At 41.4% G+C, this 24,558-nt stretch overlaps 1 protein-coding gene across 1 annotated transcript in view; it reads left to right on the top strand.

The window, feature by feature from the left end:
- Nucleotides 1-24,558, top strand: part of LOC144511849 (6-phosphofructo-2-kinase/fructose-2,6-bisphosphatase 2-like) — a 63,358-nt gene that overhangs the window by 25,694 nt on the left and 13,106 nt on the right. Inside the window, exons 4-12 of the mRNA XM_078242222.1 lie at nucleotides 1,232-1,298; nucleotides 3,314-3,388; nucleotides 4,296-4,352; nucleotides 8,970-9,094; nucleotides 10,844-11,051; nucleotides 11,443-11,589; nucleotides 11,918-12,022; nucleotides 15,357-15,486; nucleotides 17,652-17,714. Coding sequence (XP_078098348.1) covers nucleotides 1,232-1,298; nucleotides 3,314-3,388; nucleotides 4,296-4,352; nucleotides 8,970-9,094; nucleotides 10,844-11,051; nucleotides 11,443-11,589; nucleotides 11,918-12,022; nucleotides 15,357-15,486; nucleotides 17,652-17,714 — 977 coding nt within the window. The remainder of the gene's footprint in view (nucleotides 1-1,231; nucleotides 1,299-3,313; nucleotides 3,389-4,295; nucleotides 4,353-8,969; nucleotides 9,095-10,843; nucleotides 11,052-11,442; nucleotides 11,590-11,917; nucleotides 12,023-15,356; nucleotides 15,487-17,651; nucleotides 17,715-24,558) is intronic.

The raw sequence follows: 24,558 nt of genomic DNA on the forward strand, positions 1-24,558 counted from the left end.
ACAGTACCACAACTCCACTGCCTCCCCATCTATGCACTCCTAGTCATCAGAAATGGAGTCCTGATTAACTTTGCTTTCCCTGATTTGTATTGAATTTGGCAATAACTTGCATTTATATAGGTTGTTAACTTATTAAAAAATATCCCATACTGCTTCACAGAAATGTTACATACATTAGTGTCAAGCAAAAGATGGAAAGTTTAGGTGGCCAGATCAAAAGCTTGGTTAAAGAAGTGGTTTTCAAGGGGAATCTTAAAGCATTTCAGAAGTGGTGGTAAGGGAGGTCAAGTAAATTAACAGCTACAGTAGAGAATTAAGGGCCAGAGGCTAGGCAGTTCATAGTTTCAGTATGCACGTATAAACAACTTGAGGGAAAATGGTTTACCTCAGCACAAATTTACATCCAACCTAAGAGCTTACTGATGTGTTGGGCTGAGCACTTGTTGAACCACTGAGGAAAGGATTCAAATTTTATTTAAATTGTGTAAGAACTACGTTTTAATGGATTCTTCAAAGTGAACTTCACATTTGAAGAGTGGGAAGAAAAGGAGCTAATTTTCATTTTTGTAACCACCCACTGGCTATTTTCACAGCAATGTTATCGAGGCTAATGACCAGTCACTGCCTCTCCTTTTGTTTGAGGTGGTTAAATCATGATGCTCACTCTGCATAAACAGGGTGGAAAGCAAAACTAATTGTAATTGCTCAATTCATAGGGGAGAAAATAGCAGCTAAAAGACCACGTTAGTCAGAGTATTGGGGGAAGAATCTAAATTAATTCCTAAATATTTAAGCTAAAGGGCAGATTTTGGTTAATAGTCTATATACTGTAATATCTAAACGAATATACAGTATCCAGGATTATCCTTATTAAAGTTCAAAATGGCTGTGGTGGTATAGAATAATCAAGTTACGTGCTGTTTACTGTCTTTTTGTGATTTACAGGACTAGATTCACGAGGACGTTACTAAATTTGTACAACAGAGTTCAATAATGTTGTGAAACGGCATATAATTTTCTAGACAGGATGAAAAGAGATCATTACGAACTGGAGAACACTACATATAAAACTAGGAGCATGTTTAGTGCTATGGAGTTGCTGTACTTTTATTGTGCCTCTTGAACTGTTGCAGTGATAAATTTGGCAAAAACGTTGTTCCCTGTCCAAATTCTGTGCTCAGTTATGCCAAGTTATTTGTTTGATTATTAATTTGCTCTTTGGTTTCCACAGACAGTGTGCCTTAGAAGCATTGAAGGATGTGAAAATGTACCTCGCAGGTGAAAAGGCACAGATTGCTGTAAGATTTTTAAAAATTATTTTGATGGTATCCACAGCCAATTTTTAAAATATATATTTGGTCTTTTGACATTCAGCAAAGAAGAGTGAAGTGCCCAGTTACGCTTTTTTATTAAAGCATGAAAAAAATTTCCTGCTACAGTTCCCAGAATTGCACAAGTTTATAAACTAGGCCAAAGCAAATTCTAATAAATGAATTAATTTTATACTTCACTGAAATGTACATATTGCTAAAGGAGATATACCAGTGTTAGCAAGTTCTGCAGAATTGTCATGCAATTAGAAATTAGTGTCACAAGATGTGAGTGCCTTCAAATTGAGAATACCCTCCATCAGGTTGTGTGATCCTAGCACTGTGCTAAATGGGATAGATTTTGAACAGATCTAGCAACTCCGTATTGGACAATCATGAGTCACTGTGGGCCATCAGCAGCAGAATTATACTCAACCACAATCTGTAACTTCATGCCCCGGTATATCCCTGATTCTACCATTACCATAAAGCCAGAGGACCAAGAGTGAATGAGGGCATGCCAAGACCAGCGCTAGGCATACCCAAAAATAAGGTGTCAACCTGGTGAAGCTGCAGCTCAGGACAACTTGCATGCCAAACGGCATACAGGCGGCACGAGGGCACAGTGGTTAGCACTGCTGTCTCACAGTGCCAAGGACCCGGGTTCAATTCCTGGCTTGGGTCACTGTCTGTGTGGAGTTTGCACTTTCTCCCTGTGTTTGTGTGGGTTTCCTCCGGGTGCTCCGGTTCCCTCCCACAGTCTGAAAGACGTGCTGGTTAGGTGATTGACCCGAACAGGTGCCGGAATGTGGCGACTAGGGGAATTTCGGTAACTTCATTGCAGTGTTAATGTAAGCCTTACTTGTGACTAATAAATAAACTCTATTTTATACTTTTAAGCAACAAATGATAGAGCTAAGCAATTCCACAACCAACGGATCAGATCTAAGCTCTGCAGTCCTACCGTATCCAGTCTTGAATGGTGCTGGGCAATTAAACAACTCACTGGAGAAGGAGACTGCACAAATATCCCCATCCTCAATATTGGAGGAGCCCAGCACATCAATGCAAAAGATAAGACTGAAGCATTTGCAACAATTTACAGCCATAAGTATCATGAGGATAATCCATCTTAGCCTCCAATGGAAGTCTCCAGCATCACAGATGCCAGTCTTCAACCAATTTGATTTCCTCAATGTGATATCAAGAAATGGCTGAAGGCACTGGAAACTACAAAGGCTATGGCCCCTGACAACATTCCAGCAATAGCACTGAAGGCTTGTGCTCCAGAACTTTCAGCACCCATGCTGTTCCAGTACTTTTGTGGTTCAGCTCACCACCACCTTCTCAAGGTCAGTTAGGGATGGACAGTAATGCAGGCCTAGCCAGCGACGCCCCCATACCAGGACTGAATTTTTAAAAATTAGTAATCTCAATTCAAAGCTGGTGCCAAAGGGGTGCTGGTGAAAGGGGTCTCGCTCTTTGTTCAATATTTTTATCTATTGCAATATTTGCTATGGCACTTCCTTCATGTTCTGTTCCATTATGAGTAAATGTTTTATTAATCCCTCCTCTTCTTTCTCAGATGACTCTCCAACACTGCTCCAATTTTCCACCCTATGGTTTGTGATGTAATTTGGTTAATGTCATGAAGAGTCTTTGATTAGCTGGTGTGAGTTCTGGTTCTGTTCTAGTGCATCGAATCAGCCAGTTATACCACCTGTCTGAAATGTACCCCTTTCAGTGCAGTGCCAAGCCTCACAGCCCTGCCATCTGCCAGATAATAAGATTAGTGGCCAAAAGTGATACTATAACAAAGAATTGGGAAGCAATGACTCCATCCAGAGATATGAGGTGGCTATTGAAACTATTGCATTGTTCTTTTATTCAAGAGGGGTCATTTTCTCTGCTAGCACTGAGAGTTCATTATGTGCTTATTAAATCTGTATGTAAATTATGTTTTAAATTTAGTGCAAATTTCTTTTTTTTTTCTCCTTTATCAGGTGTTTGATGCAACTAACACAACCAGAGAGAGAAGAGATCTAATCCTGGAATTTGCACGTGAGAATGCATTTAAGGTTAGAAATTAGAAGCATTTATCTTATTTGTTTTTAGTTATTATTAAGAGTTGTTTGACCATTAAAAAAATCCAGATTTATCTATTCAACTTAACACAGCTCATTAACATTGATTATTTTTATTAATAGTTATGGAGTTAAAGTAAAAATTGACAGAAATGTAGTGCACTGATTATGTTGTGGCGCTAGTAATCCAGAGACCGGGATTGGTGATCGAGAGACTTGAATTCCAACCTGCCAGCTGGTATCTGTAATATGACCACGAAGCTCCCGGATTGCTGGAAAAGCTCATCTGGTTCAATGCTGTTTACGAGAAGGAAATTTGCCTTCCTTACCCAGCAGGTTTGGGCTAACTGTGACTTCAGACCCACAGCAATGTGATTGACTCTTAACTGGCCTCAGAAATAGACCAATAAAAATCACTCCAGTTTTCCAAGAAGGTGGCTCACTGTCACCTTCCAAAGGGGGCAATCAGAGATGAGCACTAAATGCTACTTTTGCCAATAAAGGCCATAATCCCACGAGTAGTTAAAAACTGTGCAATTATGAAATAGAAACTTAATGAATTCTTCGTGAGTTTCCAATGAATAAAAATCCCTTTACCACCAAATTTTATATACCTAATATCAATTATATGTAACTGCTTTCAGCTATGGCAGGTTAAAGTTCCTGCATTGATTACAGGATGTGTTATTTTTCTGGTATTGTGCAGAATAATACAAATACTGCATACTTTTAAATGAAATGCAAAAGCTTGCTTCAAAGAAGTTTTAAATGAAAATAGATGAAATAATTCTGTGTTATCTGACCTCTTGCAGTTTTTATCTGGAGCACTCATTGTGTGTGATTATTTGGTATTGGGTGACCTTAGTTGGCTATTTGACTATGATTGATTGTTTCTTCCCAGGTGTTTTTTGTTGAATCTGTCTGTGATGATCCAGAAGTAATTGCTGCAAATATAAAGGTATGTGGCAGTATCTAGAGCATTCTCCTAAATAAGATCTAGCAAATCATTCGTTTGTAAAAGAAATTCCATCATTCCAGTTGCAATAGAACAACTTTGCCTCTTGTTTTTATATTATTTTTGTGGCAAAGAGCATGGTTTCTTTTCTGGACAGTGCCATAGCTGATACTGCATACAAGATATGTGGAGGATGAAAGTACTGTTGACCTCCAATGTTCCTGCATGGCTACCTATATCACGCTGAGTGTCATCTTACGCAGAGTAATGTTGTCCTGTGGAATCTGAAATTCTGAAGTTTTATGATGCATATCAACAGGTTACTTGTAAGTGAAGTAAATATAGTAGGAGAGTGAACTGTGAGGAAGATGCAGAGATGCTTCAGTGTGATTTGGACAAGCTGTGTGAGTGGACAAAGTAAGAAGTTTAACAATACCAGGTTAAAGTCCAACAGGTTTATTTGGTAGCAAAAGCCACACAAGCTTTCGAAGCTCTAAGCCCCTTCTTCAGGTGAGTGGGAATTCTGTTCACAAACAGAGTTTATAAAGACACAGACTCAAGTCTGTGTCTTTATAAACTCTGTTTGTGAACAGAATTCCCACTCACCTGAAGAAGGGGCTTAGAGCTTCGAAAGCTTGTGTGGCTTTTGCTACCAAATAAACCTGTTGGACTTTAACCTGGTATTGTTAAACTTCTTACTGTGTTTACCCCAGTCCAACGCCGGCATCTCCACATCATGAGTGGACAGATGCATGGCAGCTGCAGCACAATGTGGATAAATGTGGGGTTATCCACTTTGGTAGCAAAAATAGGAAGGTAAATTATCTGAATGGCTATAAATTGAGAGAGGGGAATGTGTGACAAGACCTGGGTGTCCTCGTACACCAGTCGCTGAAGGTAACATAGAACATAGAACATAGAAAGCCACAGCACAAACAGGCCCTTCGGCCCACAAGTTGCGCCGATCACATCCCCACCTCTAGGCCTATCTATAGCCCTCAATCCCATTAAATCCCATGTACTCATCCAGAAGTCTCTTAAAAGACCCCAACGAGTTTGCCTCCACCACCACCGACGTCAGCCGATTCCACTCACCCACCACCCTCTGAGTGAAAAACTTACCCCTGACATCTCCTCTGTATCTACCCCCCAGCACCTTAAACCTGTGTCCTCTCGTAGCAACCATTTCAGCCCTTGGAAATAGCCTCTGAGAGTCTACCCTATCCAGACCTCTCAACATCTTGTAAACCTCTATCAGGTCACCTCTCATCCTTCGTCTCTCCAGGGAGAAGAGACCAAGCTCCCTCAACCTATCCTCATAAGGCATGCCCCCCAATCCAGGCAACATCCTTGTAAATCTCCTCTGCACCCTTTCAATGGCTTCAACATCTTTCCTGTAATGAGGTGACCAGAACTGCGCGCAGTACTCCAAGTGGGGTCTAACCAGGGTCCTATAAAGCTGCAGCATTATCTCCCGACTCCTAAACTCAATCCCTCGATTAATGAAGGCCAGTACGCCGTACGCCTTCTTGACCGCATCCTCCACCTGCGAGGCCGATTTAAGAGTCCTATGGACCCGGACCCCAAGGTCCTTCTGATCCTCTACACTGCTAAGAATGGTACCCTTCATATTATACTGCTGCTTCATCCCATTGGATCTGCCAAAATGGATCACCACACACTTATTCGGGTTGAAGTCCATCTGCCACTTCTCCGCCCAGTCTTGCATTCTATCTATGTCTCGCTGCAACTTCTGACATCCCTCCAAACTATCCACAACACCACCTACCTTGGTGTCGTCAGCAAACTTACCAACCCATCCCTCCACTTCCTCATCCAGGTCATTTATGAAAATGACAAACAGCAAGGGTCCCAGAACAGATCCCTGGGGCACTCCACTGGTCACTGACCTCCATGCAGAGAAAGACCCCTCCACAGCCACTCTCTGCCTTCTGCAGGCAAGCCAGTTCTGGATCCACAAGGCAACAGCCCCTTGGATCCCATGCCCTCTCACTTTCTCAAGAAGTCTTGCATGGGGGACCTTATCGAACGCCTTGCTGAAGTCCATATAGACCACATCCACCGCTCTTCCTTCGTCAATGTGTTTGGTCACATTTTCAAAGAACTCAACCAGGCTCGTAAGGCACGACCTGCCCTTGACAAAGCCGTGCTGACTACTTTTGATCATACTAAACTTCTCTAGATGATCATAAATCCTGTCTCTCAGGATCCTCTCCATCAACTTACCAACCACTGAGGTTAGACTCACCGGTCGGTAATTTCCCGGGCTGTCCCTGTTCCCTTTCTTGAATATAGGGACCACATCTGCAATCCTCCAATCCTCCGGAACCTCTCCCGTCTCCATCGACGATGCAAAGATCATCGCCAAAGGCTCCGCAATCTCCTCCCTCGTCTCCCACAGTAACCTGGGGTACATCCCATCCGGTCCCGGCGACTTACCAACCTTGATGCCATTCAATAGTTCCAACACATCCTCTTTCTTTATGTCCACATGCTCGATCCTTTCTGTCCACCGCAAACCAGCAGTACAACCACCCAGATCCCTTTCCACCGTGAATACCGAGGTAAAGTATTCATTAAGCAGCTCCGCCATTTCTAACGGTTCCACACAAACTTTTCCCCCTTCACCTTTTAAGGGTCCTATGCCTTCACATCTCATCCTTTTACTCTTGACATATTTGTAGAAAGCCTTGGGATTCTCCTTAATCTTACCCGCCAAGGCCTTCTCATGACCCCTTCTCGCTCTCCTAATTTCCTTCTTAAGCTCCTTCCTACATCCCGTATACTCCTCTAAATCCTTTATCACCTCCTGCAGATGCAGGAGGTGATAAAGAAGACAAATGATATGTCGCCTTTCAGAGCGAGAGGATTTGCGTACATGAGCAGGGATCTCTTGCTGCAATGATACAGGATGTGGTTAAGGCCACACATGGAATATTGTGTGCAATTTTGGTCTCCTTATCTGAGGAAGGATGTTCTTGCTATAGAGGGAGTGCAGAGAATGTTTACCAGACTAATTCCTGGGATGGCGGGACTAATGTACTTTACTTTTTCTGGCCATCACACTTCAGGAAAGATGGGAGAATCCTTAAAATGGTACAGAATTTAAATGGCACAAAGTTAGCAGAATGGAGGGGGTTTTAGCTACAAGGTGAGGTTGGGAATGTTGGAGATGTTCTTGAAGCAAGGGAGATTTGACAGAGCTGTACAAAGTTATCGCAAGTTTAGATAAGGCAGACAAAGAAAATCTCTCTTTATTTGCTGATGGTACATGGACTGGGGGATGCAGAATTAAGGTTTTTGGGAAAGGGGTTGGGATTATATTCGCTGGAGTTCAGAAGAATGAGGGGGAATCTCATAGTAACCTATAGATAGGGTAGATGCAGGAAGGATGGTGTGGGAGTCCAGAACTAGGGATCACAGTCTAAGGATACAGGGTAAACCACTTAGGACTGAGATGAGGAGAAATTTCTTCATCCAGAGAGTAGTAAGCCTTTGGAATTCATTACCACAGAAAGCAGTTGAGGCCAAGATATTATATGTTTTCAAGAAGGAGTTAGATATAGCTCTTGGGGCAAAAGGGATCAAAGGATTTGGAGGGAAGATGGGATCAGGCTATTGAGAGTTGGATCAACCATGATCATACTGAATGGTGGAACAGGCTCAAAGTGCTGGGTAGCCTACTCCTGCTTTTATTTCTATGTTTCTGTGATAAAGGGAAAACATGTTTTGCAAAGTCAGCCAAAATGATAATTCCTGAAAGATCTGCAAAGAGACAATGGGAAATCCCACCTTGTTTGTTCTCGCAGTAACTAACCAGTACTGAAATGGTGTTACTACATAGTTCTTTTAATGCTGTTGCGCTTATTAAAGGCAAAGGGAGTGTTTGGTTTAAGTTATTTCCTCTTGTACGCGAAATTGACTCCATAAAATTGACACTTTAAAGCAAAACCATGAAGTCGTTCGTTTTGTCATCATGGAGGACTCAATAATATAGTTTTTCATGCTGTTGTGTTCCTTTGGTGGTATCAATTACAATAGTATTCCAAAGTAGGTTTACTGAAAATAGCAGGGCAAAACTGCTAAGGAATCATCCAGGCCTATGAACATGTTCTGCAGGAAGGTTCCCCCCCCTCCCCTCCCCCAAACCAGCTTGGAGCCTGAAGTTAAGGGTCTCTGGAGCAGCTTGCGTGCTTAATTAAGCACAAACCTACCCATTTGCAGTGGGACGACTCTGGAATATGCAGAGCTGGCAGAGGGAGCCTGATTTCACACTCCACGGCAGCAATGCAGTCATTTTTTTTTCAAATGTAGATATTTTTTTTCAAAGATCACAATGGAAGGGGTTGTTGTTCCTGAATGGTGAGGTTGTGCTTGCAGTAAATCAGAATTACAGCTAATAACTTGATTTTGCTCAGATGATATATCATATCTGATTATACAGGCATTTGGCCCTATCCGGGTGATGTCATTCTAAACATTTATTGAGACAACTTCTTTGCCTACCAGCAGAATGTTCGAGTTAAGAAACTCCTTGTTGTGTATCTAAGCTGTGTTTAGCATAGCTTATATAAGACCTATCTCACATATTATGCACAGGAGGTGAAGGTATCAAGTCCAGACTATGCGGAATGTGAAGAAGATCGTATTATGGATGATTTCCTCAAACGAATTGAATGTTATAAAATCACCTATGAAGCATTGGACCCTGACAATTATGACAAGTAAGTTTTTAAAATGAGCATTTAAACGTCATCAGTGACTAAACTGAAGATCGGCCCATTGTTCAGTGTATAAGTCATAGAGTTAGTTGTACACAGAATGAAGCAATTCATTAAGACGAAGCAAGTGCCCATTCAATTTCTTTTCAAAATCGTTCATTGTTTCCAGTTCCACTTGTGGGCAAATGAGTTCCAGGTTATTACCACTTCTGTAAAAATGTTCTTTCTCACATTCCCTCTGTATCTCTTGCCAAAACTTTAAATCTGTGTCCCCCTAGTTCAGCTAATTGAACATCTTATCATTGTCTTCCTTACTCAAACCTGTCATAATCCTATACTTTTCCATCAAATCTCCCCTTGATCTCCTTCGCTCCAAGGAGACCCCAGCTTCTGCAACCTAATCTTGTAGCTAAAATCCTTCATGCTCTTAAAGACCCCTCACTGTTGCAATCCCCACAGAGAACTAATAACTATTAAAAAATAATTTGAATTCCCAATGACCAGCTTAAAGGGATCGCATTACAAGATTTCAAGTTTTCAGACTAGACATTACTTAGGTAACTAATACTCCAAACCACAGGAAAGATAACCATTACTAATGTCTTAACGTGACCTATAATTCCATGTCACAAATATATTTTACATTCTCCACAGGGTTACAGTCTTTGTAGAAAACAATCCACAGTCACTCCAGGCTTCCAGTGGGTTTATGTCTGCCCTTTTCACCAAGCCATAACATCCGTTGACCATTGAAGGTTCTCTCCCCTTGTCCTTTGAAAATTCCTGAACCGACTTTCAGTGGTACTCTGGTGATTACTTCTCCCAGCCTCTCCATGGCAAAACTTCCCAACGTCTTTTAAGTTGCTGCAAGAGTGAATATACTTACCCAGCTTTTTCTCTGGTGGTTAACAGAAAAAAACAGCATTTCCCTGCACACTGCAACAATTGCTGTTCTGAATCATTCACTCAAAACTAGGTAGTTGCCAGGACTGTCCTTCCACCCTTCCTTGAATATTGGTGTCAAATTTGCTGCTTGCCAAACCTCTGGTATGTTTCCCAATACCAAGAAAAGATTGGCAGGTTATGGCAAGCCTTTCTGCTGTCTCCATCCCCATTTAGTAATCTGGGATGCAAGCCAGCAGAGCAAATGACTTATCCAATCTAAGCAGCCAGCTTTTGTAATACCTCCTGCCTCTCAATTTTCACTCCATCCATTAACTCTACCACCTCTGCTTGGACCACTATCTTTTTCAAATTCGTCTTCTTAAACATGGTTGCAAAGACATCGATCTACCCATCTTTTCTATCATCATATCCAGTGCTGAATTTACAGCATGTAAAAGTAGATGACTGTTAAAATATTTGTTTAAAGATATTGCTTCTGTAAAGCTAAATATGATAGTGATCATTTTCAACTTAATTGGAATATGTAAAAAATCTTGACTCATAACAGCAACCATCTGTAAAATAGGAATGCCAGAATTGAACGCACAATGGATCCCAAATCACTATGGGAGGTTCAACAGTCTCTGTTGCATCACTGAACCATGGTGCTATATTAAGTTAAGTATGAAGAAGGTTGCTGTGATTGTATTGTATCACTGAAGTCTGGTTTGTTTCTTGGTTTGCTATGTTGTCCGTGTTCATTTTTAGTTTCCACTTCTCTTACCTGGTGAAATTGAAAATAAAAGCTTATTTACATTGCCATGTTGTTAATGTTTAACTTCTATCATTATGCTTTCTTAACTTCAGGGATTTGTCCTTCATTAAAGTAATTAATGTTGGTCGTCGGTTTCTGGTGAACAGAGTCCAGGATTATATTCAGAGCAAAATAGTTTATTACTTGATGAACATTCATGTCTATCCACGTACTATCTACCTGAGCCGGCATGGCGAGAGTGAATACAACAGTGTTGGGAGGCTCGGCGGTGATTCAGGGTTATCTCCTCGAGGGAAACAGGTACTGAAAGGTCTCACATTGCAAAGTCCTGATTTGCCCAAAAATGCATAGGGGAGTCTCACTGTTTGCAACGAAGTTCTAAATAGTTGCGCACACTGAAGATAATACAAATCATTTTCTATTGTGTCTCTTTTGCAAACTTAAGAGGGTTTGTCTGTAAACATACATACCAGCATCATGTTTGCACCTTGCAAGCTCATATTCTAGCTTGGGTCAGTAAAATAAAAACTGACTTCCATTGATTAATGAAGTCAGTTTTTATTTTAATATAATATAATACCAATCAGTGGACAAGTACCACTCATTGGTATTATATTTGAATAATGTTTGTAGATTTTTGAAATAAATGGTACTGATTAGTAAGTGGTGCATTGTCATGTTTTCTTTACAGTACGCTGAAGCCTTGCGCCAGTTTGTTGAAGAGCAGAAAATTCCAGACCTGAAAGTTTGGACTAGCCAGCTAAGGCGAACAATTCAAACAGCAGAGGCATTGGGGGTTCCTTACGAACAGTGGAAAATCCTCAATGAGATTGATGCAGTGAGTATGAAGGAATAATGCAACTGTTCAAATCATTTAATAAAGTAGCCATTTTTCCTTAATATAAAATTGAAAAGGAATTGGAAGGAAAACTGCTTATAACTGCAGTTGTCAATTTCTAAAAATTCCTAAATATTTTTAAAAGTAGCTATTTCAGGTACATTTTTTTTGCATTTTCCTATCTTCCATTGTAGGGCAAAGAATGTTTTTGTATGCTAACAAAATCTAATTATAAAATTTGGAAGCTGTAAAAATTCCATGGTATTTCATATTTTTCTGTGTCACGGTTTTAGCATCTTTAATAAATGTGCTTCATCTCATTTTGAAGGGTGTTTGTGAAGAGTTGACTTACAGTGAAATTCAGGACCGATATCCAGATGAATTTGCTCTGCGAGACCAGGACAAGTACCATTACCGTTACCCAGGTGGAGAGGTATGAGAGCAGGAATATTTTCGGTGTTCAACATTTTGTGTGGAAGAGCAGGAGTGGACTGATCTTAGGTTTCAACTCCATTTTCCCAGCTGCACCCTATATCTCCTCATTCGCTGAGAGACCAAAAATCTGTCTATCCCAACCTTAAATGTATTCAACGATGGAGTATCCACAGCCCACTGAAGTAGGGAATTCCAAAGATACAGAGCCCTTTGAAGTAGTTTCTCCCCACTTCAGTGCTAATCCCGAGACTCTGTCCCTGTGTTTTAGACACCCTGACCAGGGAAAACAATTTCTCGGCATCTACCCAATCGAGCACCCTTAGAGTTTTCTTGGTTTCAATTAGATTGTCGATCATTCTTCTGAACCTCAAGAGAATATAAGCCCAGTTTATTCAGCCTTTCATCGTAGAACCAATCCCTTCAACCCAGGGACCAATCTAGTGAACCATCACTACTGCCTCCAATGCAAGTAAATCCTTTCTTAAATGTGGTGACCAAAACTGTACACAGTATTCCAGATGTGGTTTCGCCAGAACCCTGTGCAATTGTAGCAAGTCCTCTTTGTACTCCAAACCTCTTGCGATAAAGGCCAATATGCCACTTGCATGCTAACTTTCTGCATTTCTTGTACAAGCACACAATGGGCCCGATTTTACCAAAATCGCGGTAAAGTTGGGCGTCGGGCCTGTACCGCGATCTGCACGCGATTCCGAGCAGATCGCGGCTTTACCGACACCCGCTCTCCCGCTTACTTGCCCCTGCAGGGAAAAGTAATCTGTGGCTGGTAGTGTACCAGTAGTGGTGTATCCCTTTACAGGCCCAGCTTGGTCCTTCTCCAGTGTCTCCTCTTGGACTTGTACTGATCTTGTAGCCGGTTTTCATGCGGATCCACTGTGGAATCGGCCGGTTCTGCTTCATCATCTTAGCGAGGGATCGCTTCATCCTGAAGGTTTTGTGGGATGGCATGGCCACGCACCCACTCCAGGAGGAGGGATCGGCCGCAGACTGGCAGCGGGGACCCCACCCCCTGATCTGGGTCCCACCCCCTCCCCCACCAATCAGAGGATGATTGTCAGAGAGCCCTGCTTTCTGCTTTTTTTTCCTTTCTCGCCCGGGCGCGCGCTCAGATTTTTTTCGAACTGCACATGCGCAGTTCAGAGCTCCGATCAGTCCACCAGCGGTAAGCCCCGCCCACAGCGCGAGTCGGACCGGAGCTGGCAAAATGCGTATAGGCGCGCTGGAAAGAGGATTCCAGGCGTGGATCTATTTGGTGCCCAGATTCGGCACTTAGACTCAAAATGGTAAAATCAGGCCCAATGTTTCTTTGAACATCAGCACCTCCAGTAGATTCATGTCCCATAAGAGTGAATTAATAAACGTGAACTAAGTTCTTTCACAATTTGTGTTTTACATACACAACAACAATTTCAGCAGTGATTGTTTTACAGAAATCTGAAGTCTTTTTTAAATCATAGAGCATGAGTGTAGTGCTATTAATGGTCCCCACCACTCTCCGCATTTTCTGTTTTTATGTTAGACCAGGCATAAATTCACTCACTAGGTGGCAGCAAAAGCACTAAAATAGGAGCAATTTGCTTGACTTTTAATTAAAACAAATACTTTAATATGTTATATTATGCAGTCTTCTTATTTGTTAGGTATAGTCTTATTTTATACATTTACATGGCAAATTCAACAGGCCATTTGGTATTGTGATAATTTTAAAATTAAGATCTGCTTTTTTCCTATTCCTCAACATTTTGCAGTTCAGTTGCAAATTCTATCATGTCATGTTGATGACCCTCATCAACAATGAGGTTGAATTCTCCTGTTGTAATTGTCTATATTAAAACTACAAACTGCAGCTATTTAAAAAAAAAAACAGTTGATGTTCCATAGTCTTATTTGGAGGGAGTCCAGATTCCTGAAATGTTCAGGTGACGTGCAGTTAGCTACTGAAAACAATTAGTCCAGACTACACAGATGTAACCCGGTCTCAGTTTCAAGGTCATGCAATATGTACTTACTTTCCTTTCCATTAAAAATGACTGCATTGCCTTGAATGGCAAGAGAATGTAATCATTGCGTAACAAATTCACATGACATTCCATCATAAATGTGGGTATATGGATTGTAATCGAAAATTGGCAGGCATAAGATTTTAATATATTAAAATCGGTGTCCTCACTCATTTAAAGTTACATACTAGGGCGGCACGATAGCATAGTGGTTAGCACTGCTGCCTCACAGCGTCAGGGACCCGGGTTCGATTCCTGGCTTGGGTCACAGTGTGGAGTGTGCACGTTCTTCCCATGTCTACGTGGGTTTCCTCCGGGTGTTCCGGTTTCCTCCCATATTCGGAAAGATGTGCTGGTTAGGTGCATTGACCCGAACAGGCATCGGACTGTGGCGACTAGGGGAATTTCACAGTAACTTCATTACAGTGTTAATGTAAGCCTCACTTGTGACTAGTAAATAAACTTTACTTTTACTTTTTTTACTTTAAGTATCCAAATTATATCGCATTTTGATTTGTTCTAATGACCCTAACTTGATTAGAAAATATGGCTCCACATACTCTGTTCACTTGCTTCAACATACTCCACAGAAATTGGGGCACCATCTTTAAAGGGCGGTCCGACCAAAACTGAAATGGAACTCCTCCCCCAACTCCCCAACACCATGGAGGTGCCTGACCATATCCCTCTCCTCACAGGGCTATATTTACCTGGGGGGGGATCCCCTTGACTGAATCTCGTCTTTCAAAACTCGCTGACATCATATCACTTTGACGAGGTGTCAATATTCAGTGAGGGGTGAGCATGTGGCGGGGAGCTGGGCTGGATAATCACATTAAAATGTAGTTAAATCCATTCAAATGACTTTTTTGTCCTTTGTGGGCATGAACCGCATGATGTCACCAATGAAGGGTGTGGAAAATTGGGAAATGCAATCTCTCCGGAGAGAATCGCATTTCCTGATTCTCTGCAGATTTTCCACCTGTGTGAACAATCTGCAGACCACTAACGTGGACTCAAAATCATTCTTGTAATCTTGGTGAGACTGGAGCATTGTTGTTCACAAAGTTCACCAATAGTCCACAATATTTGTGTTTTATTCTGTGATAATTTTTAGCACCTTCATTTTTAAAAAATGGGTTATATGTTAATGTTGCAGTAATTGTTAGACACATTGTATTTTTATGTTATCTGAACCACACCCAAAGCACTTCAAACTTCTTTTGTTTTCTTTATTTCTAAATTCAAAAGTATATATTTGAAAAGAAATAGTACAGTGTTGTCCATTTGTAACCCACCTGCTTTTTTGTTTAGTCCTACCAGGATTTGGTCCAACGGGTGGAACCTGTCATCATGGAGTTGGAGAGACAGGGAAATGTTCTCGTTATTGCACACCAGGCTGTCATGAGGTGCCTCATCGCTTACTTTATGGATAAGGGAGCAGGTACAACACTAAGAAAGTGAACAGTTCTATCCCATTTAGACTTTTCCTTTCTCCTCCCTGACTTTGTTTTCCTCAAAACTTTCTCAATGGCACTGATTCACAATGAAGTGGTTTCTTGAATACAAATTGACCATTCTTCATTTAAAAACAGATCCTCAACAATGTGTATTACCTGTTGTTGAACAGTGAAAGCTTGCAGCTGAATTTAATCCTATATGTGGACATGCACCTTTCAACCAGATTCATATAGTGATGAAGAATGGGAAATTTGATTAATTGTCCCACACCACCCTGACTAAGATTAACTCCTGTTGTTTAATTTCTCTTCAACATTTTTCTTTCCTCTCCTGTACTGTTGACTTTCTGCTGAAAGGTACTTCCGCAGCTACCCCTTCTTGATTTGTGCAAGTGGTCATTACTCATGTGAGCTTAGCCAGTGAATATCAGCAACTTATTCGACCATGTAACATTAATAAAGAACACATAGCAATCAGAAATGGTGATTTCCCCACCAAATCCAAGAGCAGTGGTGACCCACTTCAGCTGAAATATCAACTAATTCAAAACAGAAAGTGGATTGTACCTGGATTTCCCTCTTTTCTATTGTTCAGCAGCTGACTGCATAGACTTGCTGTCCTCTATCACACTTTTAACAGACCTGAGATTAGAATTTGGTTACTTACGCAGACTTTTCTTTAAATAGCCAGGTAAGATTACATGACCTTCAATTTCGCAAATGTGCGCTGAGGTGAGCTCCTGAAGAATTAATATTTCTGGTGAGGGAAGATGAAGTGAAAGAGCCCTCCCAAACCGCTTACAGTATTCACTCTTATTGTTTGAGTAGGTCAAACATATTCAGCCCTTGGAGAGATAAACCCAGAATCCGAAGTAATATAAAGGGAGAGAAGTTCCATAATTTACATAGGAAGAATAGGCTATTTGGCCCTTCAAACCTGCTCCATCAGTCAGTACAAATGTGGTTGACCTTCTACCTCAGCTCCAACATCCACCCCTGCTACCCAATTATCTATTGATCCCTGCCCTGAATGTAGTTAAGCATCCACAACTTTCTGGGATAGAGAACTCCACAACCATCTGAGTGGAAAAACATGTCCTCATCTCAGTTTTAAATGGCTAATCCCTTATTCTGAGGCTGTAGCCACAAATTGTAAACCCTGCAGCCAGGGAACATAAACCCCTCCCAGCATAAAACCTACCAAGCCCAGACACAAATTGCATGTGTTTCAATGAGATCACCTCTCAGTCTTCTAGAGGATATAGATTTAATCTACTCACTCTTCCCTCACAGGATAGTCCCCTCATCCCAGAAATTAGTCCAGTGAACCTTCATTGCATTTCCTCCAAGGCAAGCGCATCCCTCCCTGGGTAAGGTGACCAAAACTTCTGCACAGTACTCCAGGTGTCGTTTCACCAAAACTCTAGAGAACTACAGCAAGACTTCTTCACTTCCAACATTCCAAACTCCCCTGTAACAAGGGCTAACGTGCTATATGCCCTCTCCATTGCTTGCCGAATCTGCCTGTCAACTGTCTGTGACTTGTGCATAATAATATCCAGATCCCTGTGATCACCAACATTTTCCAGTCTTATCTGCTTTTCTATTTTTTTCTTCCATGTGGATAACTTCACACCACCTCATGTTATACTCATCTGCGATGCTCTTAGCCACTCAATCAACCTGTCCACATCTCCCCAACATCCCACGTCTCCCACCACGTCTTCCGCTAAAGATTGCTCCCTTACCCAACCTTGCAACATCAGCAAACCCTCACATACCACGCTCAGTTCCTGCATCCAAGTTACCACTCCAGATTATAAATAATTGAGCTGCAAGTACTTACCCCATTAACTCCAGCCTGCCAACCTGCCCATTCCAACTCTGTTTTGACTATGTTTCCACACTAATATAAGGCCGTGCAAAGTCCTGATGTGAATACTCGGTGCTGACAAGCGACAAAATTGAAAGTGTATCATTCTTCACTCTTATCCCTAACATTGCTAAATGAGTCTTTTAAAATGAAAAATGTGGCAGAATTGAATGATGTTGCTTTAATTCGGTGTGTAATGATGATGAAATGGATATTATCATGAACAAGACCAACTTTCTCTTCAGTGGTTTAATATTTTCTATTTTTTCATTACAGACGAATTGCCATACCTGAAGTGCCCTCTGCATACTGTCTTAAAACTAACACCTGTTGCCTATGGTCAGTAATCACACGCTTTACTATCATCATTCAAATCTCTTCTATTAACACTGAGCACAGGGCAAGGTAAATCAGATGCTGAACTTGTTAAAGTTGAGTGAATTTTAAAAAATCATTCCAGGATATTCTTTCTTAAATTTATACTTTAAAAAAATCCAGAAAAACGAAGACACATTTGAAACACAATTTTACAAGGTGCTCACAATATTTTTCAGATTTCAGGAAATGCAACTGAAAGTATTTAATGAAGTAAATGATATCTGTGGAATGTGTGTATTTTTCCATTTCCAGAAGATGTAACATTTCTGGAAATAGAGAGAGAAAGATATGTCCCCCATCAGCCATGTCACTGCTTTATATTCACCTGCTTACTGTTACCTGTTTTATTTCCTGCAGTTGGACAAAATGCAGAAGCACTTTTTATGTTTATGCACCAGAATTTGGACATTCATTTTGTCCTATATTTTTGCACAGTACAACCACACATACAGCAACATCTAATAAATGGCTTTTGCGCCGTCGTAATAGAAGGACGACCAAATTTGAAAGGGTGGGGTGGGGCATAATGGGTGGAAGTGTACAGTTACAGGATCTCAGATTTCTAACTTTAGTCCTGTTCATACTTTTGGAAAGAAATTATGCTCCTCTCCCTTTCTCCTTTGAGTTAGTTCTCTGGCAAAACAAATGGTCACCAGCTGAGAAGGCTGGCAGTCACCTACTTCCGAGCCATTGCCAGTGCAATTCTGCAATTGGCCAGCAGAGTGTGTGCAAGAACACCTAGGGTGAAATTGTGATTTCTTTTTCCACTTCCATTGAGACATGCACCTGACTCCTGTTCAGTTCCTTCAAATCGGGAACATTTCAGCTGAGGAATCCTGATGATCATTTGCAATCCTACTGCTCTGGCACATCATGTTGATTCTCCAGCATTCTTTTAACACAGCCTTTGCACACTAACCATATCGTAAAGTTATAGGCTGCTTGGTATGAGTTGCAAACTCAGGTATTCATGCAAAAGGAAGAATGCGATTTTACAATTCTCATTCTTGTGCTCAAATTCTTCAATGGTCTAACCCCTCCCCATCTTTTCAAACTCTTCCAGCCCTACTAACTCTAGGAATTCTGTGTTTCTCCAGCTCGAGCCTATTATTCAAGGTCTTTTCCTTCACCCCACTATTGGTGACCATATCACAGATGCCGAGGGCGGGAAGCTCTGACATTTCCTTTTGCCAAACCTCTTCATATTCTCTTTTTATAACACTCCTTACTACCGACAATCATCCTTGACCATGCGTTTGGCCATGGTTCCACTATCTTCCTTGCTCTCGATGTTTGTTTCATTTTATCATTTTATCACAGTAAAGGTGCAATTTGAATGCAAGTTGTTGCTGTTATTGGGAGAGATGGTGTAGGGAACATCTGATCCATCAAGGATGCCTATCCACATGTTGCAGCCATACCGAACATTTCCTACAGAAGGTCAAAGAAAGACCACCATATCAAACCTGAGCCCAATTTAGGGAAAACGTGGGGGGAAATTTAATTGCAACTCCCTAAGACGATCACTAAAAGTTCCAAGTTTTTGCAGTAAGCTGTTAAATCTTTTAAATCCCAATTAACATGCAACTATAACTGGAAGCCCCTTTCTGATGAAATTGTTTATTCAGTTACTTTCTGAAGGACTATGCATAATCCTTTCTTGCCACATGCTTTAATAAACTGTTACAGGGGATAAATAAATGCTCCCTAACATTACTTCAGATGTGATTTTACAACAGTCGACAGTGGTTTCATGGTCAAGATGGAATAGGCTAAGTTTGTTTTCGTTCAAACTGAGGGGTGACCTAATTGAGGTGTACAAAATTGAGGAGCTTAGATAAGGTAGGCTGGAAAGACCAGCCTCATTGAAGTTGGCTATCTCCCAGTTAATTATTCTTACTCTGGACTGCTCATTGTCCTTTTCTACTATCATCCTAAACCTTATTATGCAGTGACTTTTGTCTCCTAAATATTCTCCCACTGACACTTGATCTAGCTGACCCATCTAATTTCCAAGAAGCAGGTCGAGCACTGCCTCCTTTCTTGTTGGACTGGACACATACTGCTGTAGAAAATTCTCTTGAAGACATTCGAGGAAACCTTGCCCCTCTCTGCCCTTTACACTATCACTATCCCACTCTATATTCAGGTGGTTAAAGTCCCCTACTGTAACTGAATTGATTGCCTGTAGACTATGGCAAGCAACATAATTGCACCCTTTTTGTTACTTAGCTCTCGCCAAATAAAATACAGTCCCCAGGGGGCATGGTTTAAGGCGATTAATCGAAGGATTAGAGGGGACATGAGGAAAACCTTTTTCATCCAGAGGGTGGTGAATGTCTGGAATTCACTGCCCGAATTGATGGTTGAGGCAGAAATGTTCAACTCATTTAAAAAACACTTAGATCTGCACCTGAAGTGCTGTAATCTGCAAGGCTACAGACCAGGCACTGGAAAATGGGAGTAAAATGAGCAGCTAGTTTATTTTTCCTCTCTTTTGGCCAGTGCAGACACAATGGGCTGAATGGCTGCTTTCTGTTCTGTAACTTTTCTCTGGTTCTATAACTTTTCTCACAAGCCTGCTTTGTATCAGATGCCTTTTGGAAGTCCATGTACATCACATGAACAGCATTACCCTCATCAACTCTCTGTAATCGCTTCAAAAAACTCCAGCAAGTTAGTTGAACACAATCATCCCTTCAGAAATTCATGCTGGTTCTTCCTGATTAACCCACATTTTTCCAAGTGGCTAATAATTCTATCCGGAATAATTGTTTCTGTAAGTTTCCTTACCACTGAAGTTAAACTGACTGGCCTGTAATGGCCGGACTTTTCCATACAACCTTTCTAAACAAGGGCATAATGTTTGCTATTCTGCAATCCTCTGGCACCTCTTCTGAATCTAGGGAAGACTGAAAGATTATGGCTAGTGCCCCTGTAGCTTCTACTCTGACTTCCTTCAATATCGTTGGATGCATCTCATCCGGTCCCAGTGCCTTGTCAATTTTTAAGTCCTGACAGTTTATCCAATACTACCTCATTATTAATTTTGAACCCTTCTAGTGACAGAGTTTCCTCCTCTGCACCAGAGCCTGGGTAGCATCTGCTTCTTTGATAAAGACCAATGCAAAGTATTAATTTAACACCTCAGCATGTGTAAATCCCCCTTTTGTCCCTAATCAGCCCTACACCTCTTATCACCCTTTTACTGTTTATATGCTTATCAAAGTCTTTGGAATTACCCTTATGTTGACACCCATCTTCTCTCATAATTGCTCTTCCCTTCTCTTATTTGCTTCTTCACCTCCCCTCTGAACCTCTGTCCCCAGCTTCGTTCCCATTTGTGTTTTCTTCTTTACCTGTATTTATATCTCTTTTTTTCATCCAGAGAGCTTTGACTTTGTTTGCCCTACCTTTCCCCTTTGAGAGAATACACCTTGACTGTGCCCGAACGATTACTTCTTTGAAGGTAACCCACTGTTCAGCTACAGTTTTTCTTGCCAACATTTGATTCTGATCTATTCAGCTTGGCTCTGTTCTTGCCTCATTGAAGTTGGCTATCTTCCAGTTAATTATTCTTACTCTGGACTGCTCATTGTATTGTCCTTTTCTACTATCATCCTAAACCTTATTATGCAGTGACTTTTGTCTCCTAAATATTCTCCCACTGACACTTGATCTAGCTGACCCTTCTAATTTCCAAGAAGCAGGTTTAGCACTGCCTCCTTTCTTGTTGGACTGGACACATCCTTCTGTAGAAAATTATCTTGAACACATTCGAGGAAACCTTGCCCCTCTCTGCCCTTTACACTATCACTATCCCACTCTATGTTCGGGTAGTTAAAGCCCCCTATTGTAACTGAATTGGTTGCCTGTAGACTATAGCAAGCAACGTAATTGCACCCTTTTTGTTACTTGGCTCTAGCCAAATAAAATTCAGTCCTTGAACCGTATAGGGCACCCTTTTTCTGTAACACTGCCAACATTAATCAAGGTCACCATCCTTCCTCCTCTTCTTCTTGTCCTATCTTTCCTGAATACATTGTACCCAGGGATATTTAAGACCCATGCCAGTCCCTCCTTGAGCCAGTTCTCTGTTATCACCGCAACACCATAATTCCACATGGCAGTCTGCACCTGAAGCTCTCTGATCTTATTTACTATAGTCTGTGTATTCACATACATGTAGTAGTACCCTGATTAAAACTTCATTATTTTCTCCCTTACACTGACTCTGCCTATGAACTTAAGATTCTCTATTCTAGTGCTAACTGTCTCTCCCAATATTTAGTGCACCTTGGTATTACTCTCTAATGCTGGATGCAAAATAATTAATTTGTTGCCATGTGTAATATGCACCTGAACTTGCAGGTATATTTTTTAAAAATTGTGTATTATATTTGGGAAATTAACATACTTCCAGATATAAGAACAAAACAGAATAGAAATCTGTTGCACTAAATGATGCAACATGCTAGAGTCAAGTTTTTATCATTTTCCTCCCTTTGCTATTTTCGTATGTTGTTATTGGTATAAATGTATACGGGATGGTTTTCTGGACCAATGCATTGAACCAAGTAGAGAGCAGGTGATTCTAGACTGGTCATTATGTAATGCGAAAAGAATAACTGGAAATCTAGTTGTGCGAGACCGAGACCCTTTGGGGATGAACAGCCATAACGTGATAGAATTTTAAATCAAAGTGGAGAGCGATATAGTTGATTCTGAGATTAAGGTCCTGAATCTTAATAAAGGAAACTGCAACAATATGAGGCACGATTGGCTATGATAGATTAGGAAATGTTACTTAAAGGGAAGGCGGTGGATAGGCAATGGCAAGCATTCAAGGAGCGCATGGGTGAATTGCAGCAATTGTTTATTCCAGTCTGGCACAAAAGTAAAACTGGAAAGGTGGTCAAATCATGACTCTCAAGGAAAATTAGAAATAGTATTAGATTCAAGGAAGAGGCATACAAATTGGCCAAAAAAAAGCAACAGACCTGAGGATTTGGAGCAGTTTAGAATTCAGCAAAAGAGGCTCAAGAGACCGATTTAAGAAGAGGAAAATAAAGTACAATAATAAGCTTGTGGGAAACATAACTGACTGTAAAAGCTTCTGTTGTTTACATGAAGAGAAAAAGATTGATGAAGGCAAATGTAGATCCCTTACAGTCAGAAACAGGGGGATTTTTAATGGGGAACAAAGAAATGGCTGACCAACTAAAAATATACTTTGGTTCTGCCTTCACAAAGGAGGACACAAATAAGATACCAGAAATGTTGGGGGACACAGGCTTTAGTGAGAGGGAGGAACCGAAGGAAATCAGTATTAGTAGAGAAATGGTGTTGGGGAAACTGATGGGGTTGAAGGCAGATAAATCCACAGAGCCTGATGATCTACATCCCAGAGTACTTAAGGAAGTGGCCCAAGAAATAGCGGATGCATTAGTGGTCATCTTCCAAGATTCTATAGACTCTGGAACAGTTCCTATAGATTGGAGGGTAGCTAATGTAACCCCACTATTTAAAAAAGAAGGTAGAGAGAAAACAGGGAATTATAGATGAGTCAGCCTGATGTTGGTAGTGGGGAAAATTCTAGAAGATTATCAAAGATTGTATAGCAAAACATCTGAAACAGTGGCAGGGTCAGACAAAGTCAGTATGGATTTATGAAAGGGAAATCATGCTTTACAAATCTACTGGAATTCTTCAAAGAAGGGAAACAATGGATGTGATTTATTTGAACTTTCATAAGGCTTTCAGCAAAGTCCCACATAAGAGATTGGTGTGTAAAATTTAAAAAAGTGCACGGAATAGTGTACTGAGATGGATAGAAAACTACCTTGGCAGACAGGAACCAGAGTAGGAATAAACAGGTCTTCTCCAAATGACAGGCAGTGACCTGTGGGGTACCACAGGGATCATTGCTGGGACCCCAGCTATTCATTATACATATTAATGATTTAGATGAGGGAACTAAATGTAACATCTCCAAATTTGCAGATTACATAATGCTGGGTGGAAGAGTGAGCTGTGAGGAGGATGCAGAGATCCTTCAGTGTACACAGTATATAGGAGATCCGTCAACCGCCACCCCCACGGACATTTTCTGCCACCTCCCCCCACCCCACCAATTACTGGCCACACCACCAACCCCCACCCTCATGCAGAGTAACCTCCTTCCCTCCCCTGCTACCGACCTCCTGCCTTCCCTGCCTGGCTCCACCCCCGTGAAGCCTGCCTCCTCAGGCCCCATCCCTTTGGCAGTGCCAGGCTGGCACAAGGGGCACTGTCCACCCCTGCCTTGACCACCCAGGGGGCCTCAATGGCCTCTGATCCCACTGGCAAGGCCCTCATTTCAGGTCCCCATTGGTGGGAACCAAGTGTAATCCTCGCCGGTGAAGACTTCCACCGGCGAGGTCGGAAAGTTAATTGAACCCAGATTATTGTGCCCCGGGCTCACTAATAAAATTTAAATTCGGTTACTAATACTTAAATCAGCAGAGTGATATCAGCAAAAATGCCCTGGGAGGATCGCGAACAGCCCGACGCTAGGCACAATTTGCCTTTTTTGCCTCCCATTTAAATTCCCCGCTATGCTAATCAAATCGACCAGCGCAGTGGGGCAGAAAGATCGCATCCTGTATGAATTCAAGAAGCAGTTAAATATAGCACTTGGGTTAAAGGAGATCAAAGGATATGGCGGGGAGGGGGGGAGGCTGGATCAGGCTATTGCGTTGGATGATCAGCCATGATCATAATGAATGGTGGTGCAGGCTCAAAGGGGTAAATGGCCTCCCCTCGC

Source organism: Mustelus asterias, chromosome 25 (assembly GCF_964213995.1).
Source record: "Mustelus asterias chromosome 25, sMusAst1.hap1.1, whole genome shotgun sequence".
NCBI lineage: Eukaryota > Metazoa > Chordata > Chondrichthyes > Carcharhiniformes > Triakidae > Mustelus > Mustelus asterias.